This window comes from Tetrao urogallus, assembly GCF_951394365.1.
Source record: "Tetrao urogallus genome assembly, chromosome: 26".
Classification (NCBI taxonomy): domain Eukaryota; kingdom Metazoa; phylum Chordata; class Aves; order Galliformes; family Phasianidae; genus Tetrao; species Tetrao urogallus.
The window spans coordinates 1,066,167-1,079,278 of record NC_136839.1 but is presented as its reverse complement, the minus strand read 5'-3'; the positions used below and the strand labels follow the sequence as shown (position 1 = coordinate 1,079,278).

At 59.7% G+C, this 13,112-nt stretch overlaps 1 protein-coding gene across 1 annotated transcript; it reads right to left on the bottom strand.

Moving 5' to 3' along the window:
• Positions 1-1,227: 1,227 nt before the first annotated feature.
• Positions 1,228-11,331, bottom strand: PLXDC1 (plexin domain containing 1; the record flags this gene model as incomplete). The annotated part of the gene is made up of 14 exons (XM_079547040.1): positions 1,228-1,347; positions 2,325-2,485; positions 3,427-3,462; positions 4,486-4,621; positions 5,338-5,398; positions 6,570-6,651; positions 6,918-7,025; positions 7,883-7,982; positions 8,072-8,190; positions 8,289-8,411; positions 8,480-8,549; positions 8,805-8,948; positions 10,368-10,483; positions 11,262-11,331. The coding sequence occupies 14 exons, from the start codon at positions 11,329-11,331 to the stop codon at positions 1,228-1,230; spliced, it is 1,446 nt and encodes a 481-aa protein (XP_079403166.1).
• Between the last annotated feature and the right edge of the window lie 1,781 nt (positions 11,332-13,112).

The window sequence follows — 13,112 nt, the reverse complement described above, 5'->3', positions numbered from 1 at the left end:
GCTTACCCTGTGAAAGCATTTGGTGCCTTTATGCCATAATAAGATGCAGCAAAAGTCTCCCTCGTGGCTACGTATGAGGAAGTGTAATCTAGGGTCTAAATGCCACAAAGCATCCATATTTATCTTTAATGGCTATATAAATTCAGCAGATGAGAAGGAAAACATTAATTAGACAGACCCTGCCTTTGGCAGCGATCGCCACCGGTGACAGCCGAACCAGCCAGTGGATAAAATATGTCTCAAAGATGATATCAGAATAAATAACAGAGGATCAAAAGATAAGGAGAAAAAAAAAACAAAAAAAAAAAAACAAAAAAAAAAAAACCAAACCATATAACCAATGCTGGTTTTTTTTGGTAGGAGGAAGAAAACTTTACCTGATGTTGGATTTTGGCCTTCTCTCTCTTTTTTCGTGCCACCTCTCCCCAGTTTGGGACCCAGTCCTGCACTGATGGAAGCAGGCTGAGCATTGCTGCAGCTTGCCACGAGCCGGGTGGCACAGAGGGCAGAACTGCCCTGGAGGTGCAGAGCTGAGCCCCTCAGAGAGGGTCGGATTCTGGAATGACGGTGTCAGCGTGGGTGCAGACCAAAGGGCCCAGCACTGACACAGCAAAAAGAAGTCATAGGAAATCCACTGACTTCAGCAGGCTGCAAATCCGAGGCTGTTAACGAAGCGTTGTTCAGATTTTCACTGCTATTGAGGCACGTGTGCCTTCATTGCTTATTATGGGAAGCTCCCACGAGTGAGCGTGGGTTGACCTCTGGGTGTCACCGAGGCCGAGCTGCGTCCCCATCCTCTGCCTGCAAAACCTCCCCTGCTCCTGCTGATGTGTGGCCACGAAGATGTTTTGAAGGAACCCAAGATGGTGATTTTTCCCTTCAGCCCCTGGTTCCTGTCGGGTAAGAGTCACAGCTTGTAACTGAGCAAACTAATTGGAGGGCAGAAAGTGCCTCAGAGCCAACGGCTCACAAACGTTCTGAAGGTGAATCCTTAGAAGGGCTTTGCTCTTAAAACAAAACAGGTTTTCCTTTCTTCCAGAGCAGAGAAGAGAAGCTGGTGCTTGGTTGGGAGAGGAAAGAGCCCCGACTCCTTCTCTTCAATGCTCCATTGGGTCTTTTTCCTCGACTTGCTGTTTCTTTTCCACCAGGGGAAAGATTTTGCAATGGGGTAACAGGAGACTCCAACACTTGAGACGTGGCAGGTCAGAGGTGCAGGGAGAGAAGTGCTCAGCACTGCTCTGCTTCCACGAAGCCTTCCTTCTCATGGCTGCCTGCCTCCACCTCGGAGTACGTGGCACGGTTGGGGTGATTGCGGAATTTCATGGCAGGCCAACGATGCGGCCTTCGCTGTGGACAGGAACAAAAAGCCATCAGAAGCTGTGAGCAGCATTTCAAGCCAAGCCTGCCGGAAACTCAAAGCTCAGCCCCGAAACAATGCTATCTTTGTGAAAGTTCGGAAAAGAAAAGAATGATTTATGCTCGAAAGAGTTTGTTACAATGCATCCGTCTCACTGAGCATCTCCCCGATAGGGGGAACAGAGGGAGCAGAACAGAGGGAAACTGGATGGGAGATCCCACATCAGTGCCAGAACAAGGGCGTGCTGTTATGGGGAACGGATGGGGCGGCCACAGAGGGTCACCCCTGCACCTCTCCGCCATCTGCAGCGCAGGGACAGCTGCACTGCATCCCGGTTGGGTGCTGCAAGGATAAATGCACCAAACATCATCAGGTGCTGAACTGATAAAGGCCACAGATCGATCCTCTGCAGCTGGGACAGACGGAGGAGAGATGAGTGCTTGAGGAAAAAAGCAGTGGGTGACAAGGAGAGGTGAGGGCTCTGCATCACGGCTCCCGTGCCAGGACTCAGCCTGCAGCTGCCCTGCACTCCTCGGGCTTTAAGCAGCAGATGGAGATTGTCAGACCCCCCATCTTCCTGAGAATTAAAATCTGCCATTTCGAGCGTTCGCACCACCACTGCCACAGCAGCTGATGGCGTGACATCTATCAGCAAAGCCTGACAATTTTAGTTGACAAAATCCAGCTGGGCAACTGAAAAGGCAGCAATCCCAGGCAGGGGAACTGCTGGTGCGAGCAGGCAGGAGAGGCTGAGATTGAATGGGGAGAAAAGGCAAGGTGTGAATGGAAGCACCTGAGAGAGCGCAAAATAAAGCAGCGTGGGTGGGAATGAGCCTAAGTTTAAAGCGTTTGGGACTTGGCTGTGACTGCAGGACGATGCTAAGAGCCTCAGGTGTGCAATCTACCCACATCCTCTGTGCTCTGCTCCGCAGGGTTGGGATGGGACCAGAGAAAGTTCCCCACTCACCTCGATAAAGAAGAGGGCGGCGTTGGAGGTGGGGTGGCTGTTGATGTAGATCCCAGCGAGGATGATGGCTGCAATGAGCAGCACAGCCAGCACGATGCCCACGATCGTCCCGGTGTGAATCGGGGCACCCACTTCATCGGAAGGAAGGTCGCTTCCCACGCCTGCAAAAAGGGTTCAGCTGGGCTCGGAAGTGGGCTGAGGGCTCAGGAAAAGCAAAGCAGGATGCTTGGAGACCTGCACTGAGGCTGAGCACCCAGCCTGGCTCAACAAGAGATGCATGGAGAGCTGGGGGCTGAGCTCCAGCATCCCTCCTAGATGATACCAACAGCTGGCAAAGGAAGAGGATTAAACGATGACCGTGTAATATTTCACCCCTCCATCCAATCCCTATTCCTCGTACATTGGCTGCTCGCTCAGACAGAAAGCCATTAGCCATATGCTGGGGGCTGCTCAGCCCCTTGCCCACAGCCCTGCAGCTCACCCTGGCCCTCAGCTATGGATACTCCATTGCACGGAGCTCCAGAGCCTGTATGTGGCATAGATCAGCAGTGACATTACCAGCCATTCGGGGAGCAATTTGGCTGAGCCTGGGAAGCTCATGTGTTTCAAAGGCCCCGTGCCTGCACTGGCACTGATGCTGCACCCACTTTTTAGCCAATTTAACTTCCAGGAGCTGCTTGCAATGAAGAGGGCTGGGCTCTGCTTTGCACCGGGCTGAAAATTCAGCTGCTGCAATTGAGGGGAACAGAGATGAAAGAGGCAGAGCTGGGCTCACAGCAAGGACAGCTTACATTTGAACTTGACAGCGCCCTTTGGCACAGCTGGGGAAATTCAGAAGGAAAAGGACCTGGCGTAAAAGCAAGGAAAGGGAGTTGTGTAGAAAGAGAAAGCTCACAGTCCTCCTTCACCAAGAAAAGTGGGAAGTGCAGACAAAGGCATCAGAGCGAAACAGATCAGCCCCAGCTCTCACGTTACACAACCTGAAGCAGTATTCATCAGAGGAAGGACAGTCAGATTCTTATCTTGATTGCATCTTTCCAGTCCCCATTTCACCCTGCTGACTGATCACAGCTCTCCAGGCAGAGACACGGCGGGGCCTTACCTTCACTGCCTGCGTGCCGGTTGAGCTTCGTGTCGTCTGAAAGAAGAAACGAAGGGCAAAAATAGTTAACAGCCTGCTGAGATGCTTTCTGTGCTCCTCTCCGTACTGGGGAGCTGCCAGCACCAACCCCCAGCATTTCCAAATGAAGGGAGAGAAGGACCCCCCCCCCAAGCAATAAAATGCCACCATAAGCACGCACTGCTTGGCGTCCCCTCCTTCACAGACGTGCCACCTACAGCACAGACACCTGGGGAGCAGCCCTGGAACTCAGCAAGGCAGAGCAACAGGGGAACTGGGCTGACTTGGCTGCGCTGCCGGCACTCCCCACCCGACCTGGGGGGGCTCTGTTGCTCCATAGATGTTCCTCATGGGGGTCCAACGCCTGGTCCCATTTTCCCTCTCATTCAGGAGCCACCAGGCTGCACGAGGACGGGGCTCAGCCCCCTGTGGGCCACAGCTCTGGGCCAGCACTGCAGATCTGGGACTCTCCAAAGGACGCAGAGTGGGAGACGCAGAGGGGTGGGGACCCATCTTCATCGTCCCTCCGCTCCTCCGCTGCTCCGCTCACGTCAAATTCGCTGCCCGGTGCAGCTGGCTGTTTGTTTGCTTCCAAGATTACAAATTAACTTCATGCTTGACTATGTCACAGAAAGGCTCTTGTTCTTCTCTCCAAGAATCGGCGTGGAGTTGGAAAATAATCTCAGTGGTGGAGTCGCGTTCCCCCCTCCTCCCTTCGCTCCTCTCAAAGTCGGCTCCGTCAGCCCCGCGCTCCATTCCCCCCCAGCTCCTTCCCATCGCCGAAGGACAATTACTAATGTTCCTTTCTATTTATTCTAATTAGCAGTTTGCGTTAGGGACTATTAAGCAGCAAAATTGAAGCGATACCTGCCGAGGAGCGAGCCCTGCGTTAATGGGATTATCAAGCTTTAGCACAGGGGCGTCTCGGGGGAAACGGGGGCCTTTATTTGGAGCTTTCCGCGCTCCCGAGCAATCACACAGCTCTGCTGCACCACTGCCAGCCCCGACCCTCAGAGCATCGTCGCTCCCACAGCGTCCCACCTTCTGTAGTGAGGCTGTCGATGAAGAGCGAGGCCGTGGGGGTGGTGATGTCCTCATCCAGCGGCGAGGAGGAGCCGTCCGTGGGGGGCGAGTAGCGGTCGTCCTCTGCTAAGTCCTCACAGCTCTTGGCGGCTGCCTGGGGGGACACAGCGGGGCTGGAGGCATCGCCGTGGGGCTGGAGGAGGATTGGGAGGAGGGATACAGCCCAGAAGGGGCAGAAATTGGGGTGGGGGGGGGGGGTGGGAGAGGTTTGGGGGGCGGCGGGTTGGGGGAGGTGGTGGAGGTTTGGTGACAGCCTGCCCTGTTTGCATCACAGGCCCTCAGCGTCGGTCCCGTGACCTCCTTTTCCCTCTCTCTTGGTAAACAGAGAACGAGGATGAGTGTTCAGTGAGGAAAAATGGAAAAAAAATATATATTATTAAAAAAATAAAATAAAATCACCAAAACAACAAAACACCAAAGCAGAAACAGATGTTTGGTCAGATCTTTCCAAGACAAAGAAACAACTTTGGACAACGTGGAGATGTGCTGACAAGGACATAAAAAAACAATACATCAAATCCTAAAGGCCAACTCCTTCTTTCTTAGAGGGGATCGGAGTCACACCGAGGGAGGAGAGGAGCCAACAGCCCTGTGTGCTCCGGGGGGTGGAGCACAGCTGGGGCATCTCTGGGCTCTCCCCATGGAAGAAGGGGGGTTGTCTGCTATGCATGGACGTCCTGTAGCAGAGCAGGGCAACCTGAAGGGACACTCTGTGCATCCTGCGGCCGAGCAGAGCTCAGAGTGCAGTTTGGCACCGGGATGTGCCTGCTGTCACCCAGCCCCGCTCCCAGCACGGAGCCCCAGCCCTACCTGCTGGGCGCAGCCATAGGACAGCCACTCCTCACGGTGCCGGTCGAAGCCACTGGAGCACCTGCAGTGAAAGGAGACATTAAACCCAGCAGGTTGGGATGCAGAGCAGCAATGGAGTGAGCAGCAGTGCACATCTGCTGCTCCGATGCAGCCCCTGAGATGCCCAGCAATGCCGCAGCGGCAGTGAGAGGAACGGCGCGGTGGAAGGGTTACATGCAAGCTGTGGGGATTCCAGTGCAGCTGTGTTGGAAGAACCCAAACGTTCCTCTTGACGGAGGTGGAAAATGGTCGGCGCTGCTTCTCCAAGGAAAACAGAGAAGCAGAGAGATAGGAAAAAGATACAGAGACAGCGTGAGTTTCCATTCCCTGCGCTCTGCGCCAAGGCCGTGAGCTCCAGAAGGGTTTGTTTGTGGATTATTTTTTTTTTCCTTTCCCCAGAAACATCTGGGCAGGAAAAGCTCATTAAAGACATTATAAATGATGTCGGGGAAGCACCAGCCACAGAAACAGGGACCCAGGCAGCTCTGTGGCCTTTGGGAGCCCCCGGGCGGCGAGCTGTCACCATCCCAGGGGTGATAAGAGCAGAGCCAGCAAACCGCACGAGGTGCCCCAGCCCTCCCTCCCCTGTCCCTGCTGAGGCCTCATGGAATCGCTGCACGTGTGATGGGCGCACAGCCAGGATGCAGCCTGAGCAGGGCTGGGTGAAGCAGCCCCTGCACCGCGCACGAGGATCTGTGTTAGTGGGTCCCCTCCCCTGCTGCCAGCTCTACATTCCGGTGCTGCACAGCCTCAACTGTGGCTCTCCTGCTGTGGCTGAAGGAGGGCAGAGCAGCATCCCTGGGTCAGGGGCTGTCCTCGTGGCCGGGGGCATCGCAGTCCCTCGATGTCTGGGACCTGAACTCAATCTGGTCGAAATCCCAGCCCCAGCATGGAGTGGATCCCACCCAAATCCCGCTGACATCAGCATCCATCCATCCCACTGCTGTCCCAGCTCCACACCACCGCCCTGGGACTGAGCCCCACCCTTGGGAAGCGGCTCCTCCAACTTATGCCCTGAGGTCAGGCCACCACCAAACCACCGACCCTGAGCCACTGCCAGCATCACACAAAAAAAGGAAAACCACTAAAAACCCCTCAGCAACAGCAGAGATCGGCCCTGCAGCGCAGAGTGCTGTCCTGGCTACAGGAACATCTCCAGCAAGAAGAAAGGCAGAAGTGACCCATCCCAGTACCTCTGCAGGACGTGGCACCAGCTGCAGTTGAAGGTCAGCGTGGAGCTCACACACACCTCACAGCTCTGGTGCTGGAGACAAGCTGCAGAGAGAGCACAGCAATAGGCTGGGAGGTGTCTGCAGCACGTGGCAGGACCAGGCTGCTCCCAGCCCAGCAGTAAGCATCCTCCTCTCCGTGATGAGCCCAGGACAGACGTATTTCCCTCTCCATATCCATGCACTGCTCTCCCCCATGCGTGTAGATGTGAGCACTCAGAGCGTGGCTGCTCAGCAGGATGCTGGAGCCACACGGTGCCCACGAAGCGCCCCGTGGGACAGCCCCAGTGCCACCCTGTCCCCACGGCTTACTGGGCAGCGGGGTGAACTCCACAGCAGACATGTTGGTGATCTTGCTGGTGTCCAGCTCCACACGGTGGTACTCATAGATGGTCCGGCGGCGCGACTCTGCAGCGGGAGCTTTGCTTTAGATGTGAGCCCCCCTCGGTCACCCTCTGCCACTGGGGTTCTTCCCAGCAGGGGAAGCCGAGCAGCAACACTGGGGGTTCAGGGCATGGAAATCCCCTTCCTCACTTCTCTATGAGCAGCTGGGAGCTCTCTGCTCCCTCTCCCCAGAGGACTCCAAGGCGGACGCGGTCCAGCCCCGCTCAGCCCATCCCCATCCCTGCCTCCCTTCCAGCTCCGTTCCCTCCCGCATCCCTCGCTGCTCCCCAGGAGCCCATGGGGAGGGGGGCAGCAGCCCCTGAGGTTTCCGTGCAAACTGCTGTGAATGGGTAATAAACGAGGGCCAGATGGTTGGCTCCAGAAATAACGAGCAAAGTGTGGCGCGGGGCGCAGCACGAGGAGCGTGGTTGGTGTACAGGAGGGGAAGGGAGAGGCTGCAGCAGCCCTTCCATCCGGCTCGCCCCGTGCCTGGAGCGTGTGTCACGTGTGGGACACGTGTGCAGACACGTGTGTGCTGCGTCCTGCTGGCACTGGAGCTCACATCACGTGCAACAAGTGTGCACACACATGCATGCGCTGCATCCTGCTGGCACGCGCCGCGCATTGCCCAGCGTGTGCTGTGCTCTGGGTGGGGAGGGCAGCACCCCGAGCTGCTCATCTCATCCCTCTGCTCTCCCGTGGGTGCTGCTCTGCCCCAACCTCGCAGCTGGATGCCCACAGGGTGAGTGCAGTTAACATGCAAGCAGCGCAGGGCCTGCGGAGCACAGCACCCCTGGGCCAGGGCTGCAGGCTGGGGAGGAGCACAGCGCACTCAACCCACAGGAGCTGCCCCCCCAGGGATGTGGGACACAGGGGCAGGGGGTGGCACTCACCCGGCACCTCGGGGGATGGGTTGAGGACCATGAAGGCATCAGACAGCCCGGCCTTGACGGGGTGCAGCGCAGCGCTGATCTGCAGGACGGGCACCGGGATCTGCACAGGGTGAGGGTGAGATGGAGACGGCCCCACTGAGCCCCACAGCACCTCGGTCCCCAGGTGGTACCCGGGCACCTCTCCCTCACCTCCTTGTACCCGAAGACGATCCTGCCGCTGCTGTGCAGGGCAGCCTGGAAGGTGAAGCTGCCCACATCCTCCTTCCCTTGGAGGTAGACCTTGTCCCACTGTACCACAAAGACCGTGCCTGGGGGGACACCACAGCGGATCACTCCTCTCACCTCTCCTCACCCTGCGTTGATCCCCAGGCCCTTTCCCCACACCCTCACCCCTCTCTTGGCTCACCATTATCCAGGTACTGCACGGTGGAGTTGCGGGAGTAGCTGGGGTTGAAGTTGGCCATGAGCGGCGCGATGTACTGCGTGGCCGTCAGCATGCGGTGGATGACGTCCCCCATGAAGATGAAACCTGAGCGAGCAGAGCAGAGGGCTCAGCTCAGTGCCTGTGCCCAACCCCGGGTCCCCAGCCCCACTCACCTCCAGTTGCTATGGTCACCTGCCGCAGGAGATGCCCGTAGAAGGGGAAATCGAAGGAGAGGACGATCCTCTGCAGGAGGGAGACGGAGTGAAGACAGCAGCCGGAAAGTGGGAAAGCTGATGGGGATGCTGGGCACCCCCAGCTCGGAGCAACCCCCGAGGCTGGCAGATGGAGGGCTGGGAGGGAGCACCCCGCCCCCACGGCTCGTCCCCTTCTGCCCCACAGCGATGGGGCTGGGGAGAACCAAATGCCTCCCCCAAGGCTACAGGGCAGCCAATGCCGCCATGGGAAGGATGGATGGCAGCTGGGACCCCCCGGGCTCACCGAGGCCTGCCGGTGGGTGTTGGAGAGGATCCCGTGGACCTTCACGTGGCTGCTATCAGCTGCTGCCATGTCCACCCACAGCCCCTGGTGGCGTGCAGCCCCTGGCCCATAGGTGCGGGACACGTAGTAACTGTGGTTGTCCTCCTGCAGTGGGGACAGGGACAGAATCAGCACCGTGGGATGCATCTCTGCAGGGGTGAAAAACACACGGGCACCATCTCAGTGCAGAGCAATGGAAGTGGAACAGAAACGCCCCGTGCGAAGCAGCGCAGGGGCTGAGCAGTTGGAGAGGAGTGGAGGAACCACGAGTCCGACGCAGCGCTGGCAGGAGGGAGATGTGACTCATGAGGGACTTCAGCACAGCAGATGCAGCCTTCCTGGGAAGGAATAACTGCTTTGGAGCCAGGGGCTGGGAGCTATGGCTGCAGTGACCGCAAGAAGCGGAGCAAATAAAGGCACCAAAGTCTCCAAAAGTCTCCAACAGCCAATCCTGGTGCCAGGCAGCTCAGGGATGGAAAACAGAGGCAAGGGGATGGCTGTGCTAGAAGCACTGTGTCCCAGTGCATGGGACGTGTGGCTTTTGGGACCCCAGGACGTGGGGTGTCCAGGGGCTGAACCCCCACACAGAGCCCCACAGCCGGTGGATTCCAGTGCATTCCCAGTAGCCCTGGGGGGTTACTGGAAGGAGCTGGGATGGAGCGGAGGAGCTGGGGCAGCACAGAGCATTTGGCTGCCGAGTTCCTGAGCTCATCACTGAGTCACCAGGATGCCCGAGCCCACCACCTTGCTTTGGTCACAGCAGCAATTAGGAGGGAGTTCGGATGCTCAACCGCATGGAAACTCACGGAGCTGCTGCACCCAGAGCCTGCATTGCTTGGGGTGAGGTGCAGTGACCCCACACCCATGCAGCCCCAGGAAATGCCCTCTCCAGAGCCACGCAAACAATCTCACATCCCCGGTCAGGATTTGGTGGTTTGCTTTTTTTTTTTTTCCCCTATTTTTTTAAACACTTCCACTCCCTCTGTCCCAGAGCACAGAGCTGCAGCCCCAGCAGGGGTCGGTGGGACCCTGCAGAGCTCCCCCTGGGGTCCCTTTCCCCAGTGCAACTCCTTGCACGGTGAGAATTAATCCCCCCGAATCCACACTCAGCTGCCACAAAAACACCGGAATCACTCACAGCTCAACAGAGTAGGAACCCTCATGGCAGGGAATGCGCCCCACTCCCCCTGCCCCCCTCAGACAGCAGTGAGTGCACTGCAGGCAGCAATCAGGTGCAGCCAGGAGGTGAGAACCGAGTGCTACCCCCAGAGGTGACACCGCTGCCACTTGGTAACACGACGGAGTCTTCCCCATAGAGACCCCCAGAGCCCCCCAGCACAGCAACGTGGCAAAGCATCCCCAGTGCTGACCCCCAGGTGCCCCTGGGCACGGCCGCCTCTGCCCAGGCTGTAATTACCCCCTGTGCTGCCAGGATCCGGCCCCACACAGTAAACCAGAGCCAGAGGCTCCACCAGAATGGAAATAGCTCTGGTTTGTGCAGGGTTGGACCCCCACCCAGCTCACCACAATGCGAGTCTCGTTGTCCAGCAGTGTGTCGATGACCAGACTGCGTCCCACCAGGTCCTGGCTGATGTGAGTCCCCTGGGGCTGCCCGGCTCCACGCTGCCCCTCCGGGGGTCCTGGGGGGAGCGAGGCAGTGTCAGAGGGAGCCCACAGAGTGACCCCAGCAGTGACGCACTTGGTGACACGAGTGTCCCAACCCCAGTGAGCAGCGCTATGATGGGGTACAGGGAAGGGATGTGAGGTGGCCAAAGGCACGGGGACAGCCCTGGGCAGGGGGACAGCTGTGTCAGAATGGAGGCAAAACGCCCCCGATCCGCCCCCAGAGCAGCCCAGAGCCCCACAGCAGTGTGCAAAGAGGAGCACGAAGCCTTGGGAATGACAGCAGCCGCAGGGCTTCAGCAGTGGGGCAGCGGCACAGCAGCGTCCCTGGACGAGCGGGGGGTGAACCGAGCTGGGAACATCCCTAACCGTGGGATCCCCCTCCACTCGGGGCATCCGCTCCAGCGGCGCCTTCCCCAGCCCTGCTCTGGGACGGAGCACCAGGGGTGAGGATGGGGTTGGGGCCGAACCCGCAGCTCCCCGGTTTTGGGTTTCTGCTCCCAGAGCCTCTGGGAGGGGAAACTGAAGCACGGGGGAGCGGGGCTGCGCGCGGGGATCCCCCGGACGGACAGGGAACGGCTTCTGCGGCTCCGGGTCGGGCTCCCTTTGGGTGCGGGAGCCCCACGCTGCGGGCGGGTTCATCGGCTGCGGGCATCCCACGCACCGTGGGCTACGCGGACCCGACCTCAGCCCCGGGATAGGCACGGCCGGAGCCGCTCTCTGCCCACGGCCACGCAGTCCCCCGTTCCCGCAACCCCCGACCTCACCCCGCGCCCCCCCCGCGCCGGCCCCTACCTGAGCCCCGCGCCCCGCGCCGCCCGCACAGCGCGATGAGGCCGAGCAGGATGAGACCCCCACCGCGCATCGCGGTCCCCCCCGCGGCCGGCACCCGCCGAGCCCCCGCCGGGCACGGGGCTCCGCCACCGGAGCTGGAGCGGAGCCGGGGGTGGAGCCGAGGGGTGGTGCCGGGGGTGGGGATGGGGCCGGAGGCAGAGCCCGAGCCGGGGGGTGCTGGGCCCGGTTCTGCCGGCGCTGTGCCCTCATCCCTCGGACGGCATCCTCTCATCTCACGTGCAGCGATCCCTCATCCCGCCTGCAGTCACCCTTGGGCGGTTCCTCCTCACCGGCATCCCGTTGCTCCAAGGCTGCTCACCGCAGCCCCGGGCTCCCGCAGACCCCCCCGGGCCGGCACGGCTGTGCGGAGCAGCCCGGACCCCCGGGAAGAGCAGCGGGTCTTCACCCCAAAAACGCGCAACCCACACCCTGAGACCCTCCGGGGGCGGCTTTGGGGTCGTGGCCGAGGGGCGGGGGCAGCGGCAGAGCCCCGCATCTCATCCCCACCACCGTGGTGAGACTCATGAAGGTGATGAACGGCACCGATGCTGCAATTAACTAATGAGTCGAACGCGTGCCGCCCGTCCCGGTGCCCGCTGCCCTCTCCCGGAGGCATTTCTGTGCAGGGACAGCGGGATGAGAGCGGGCACTGCGCGACCACCGCTCAACTACTGCTGGTGGGGGGGAAGAAGGGAGATAAAAGGGGTCCAAAAAGGAAGAAACCCTCACACACACAAAAAAAAAAAAAAAAAAGAAGAGAAAAAAAATGAGGGGGCACCCGGATTTGAACCGGGGACCTCTTGATCTGCAGTCAAATGCTCTACCACTGAGCTATACCCCCTCTGCTGGGGAACGACGTTCGGGTGCTCAGGGATGTGCGCGGCCTGCGCTGCGCCGGCGGCAGGGCGCGATGCGGGTGCGGGTTTGCACGCATCCTTACACACCCTTGCACGTTCTTGCACACTTTTGCACACCCTTGCACACCTTTGCACACGCACGCATGCCCTCTTTTCTGCACGGCTCCAGCAGTGCTGCCCTCATTGCAGATGCAGACCCGTCCCCAACCCTCAGTGGGAGCGCAGCGGGTGCAATTTCGAGGCAGCAGCGAAGCGGAGCCGAATCCCGGAGCCGTGGTGGAGCCGTGCGCGGCCGGGGGGAGCGCCGGACCTTCCTCCCCCCCGGGACTGTTGAGGGGGGGATTAACAGGAGCCAGCGGGGGGCAGATGGGGGAGTACGGACATGAGGATGACGGGTCAATATTTGCAACCTGAGCCGCTGTGCAAACACGCTGGGGCGGGATGGGGGGGGGGGGGGGTCCGGCTGAGCCCCGGGGGGAGCTGCAGGTGGGATCAGCTCTGAGCGTCGCGGCTCGGGGTACCCCGATGGCGTCAGCCGTCAGCGTCTGTTGTGTGTGGGGTGGGGGGAACTGAGGCCCCGGGTAGAGAGAAGGGGACCACGAGGAGGACGGACTGCCCGACGTGTCCACGAGTCCGATGGAGCGGGTCGGGGGCAGCGCAGCCCGCGGCAGTCCGGCGATACGGCCCGGCAATGCCTGCAGCACCAGCGGAGCCCGTCTGGGGTTTGCTGGTGAGATGAGAGCCGGGCAGCGGACACCTCGTTAGCAGAGCTGTTAGGGAAGGTGCAAAGCTCGTCACCCCCGTGGGCGCTGGGGGGGCTGCACCGAGCGCAGGGAGTAGCGCGGCGCCGGAGCCAGACTGCTCCGAGGGGGCGGTTTGCTTTGGGGCTGTGGCACCCGGCGAGGGGAAGGCTGCAATTACGTTAATCCCTTAAACCCTGATTGCCTCCTCCTTC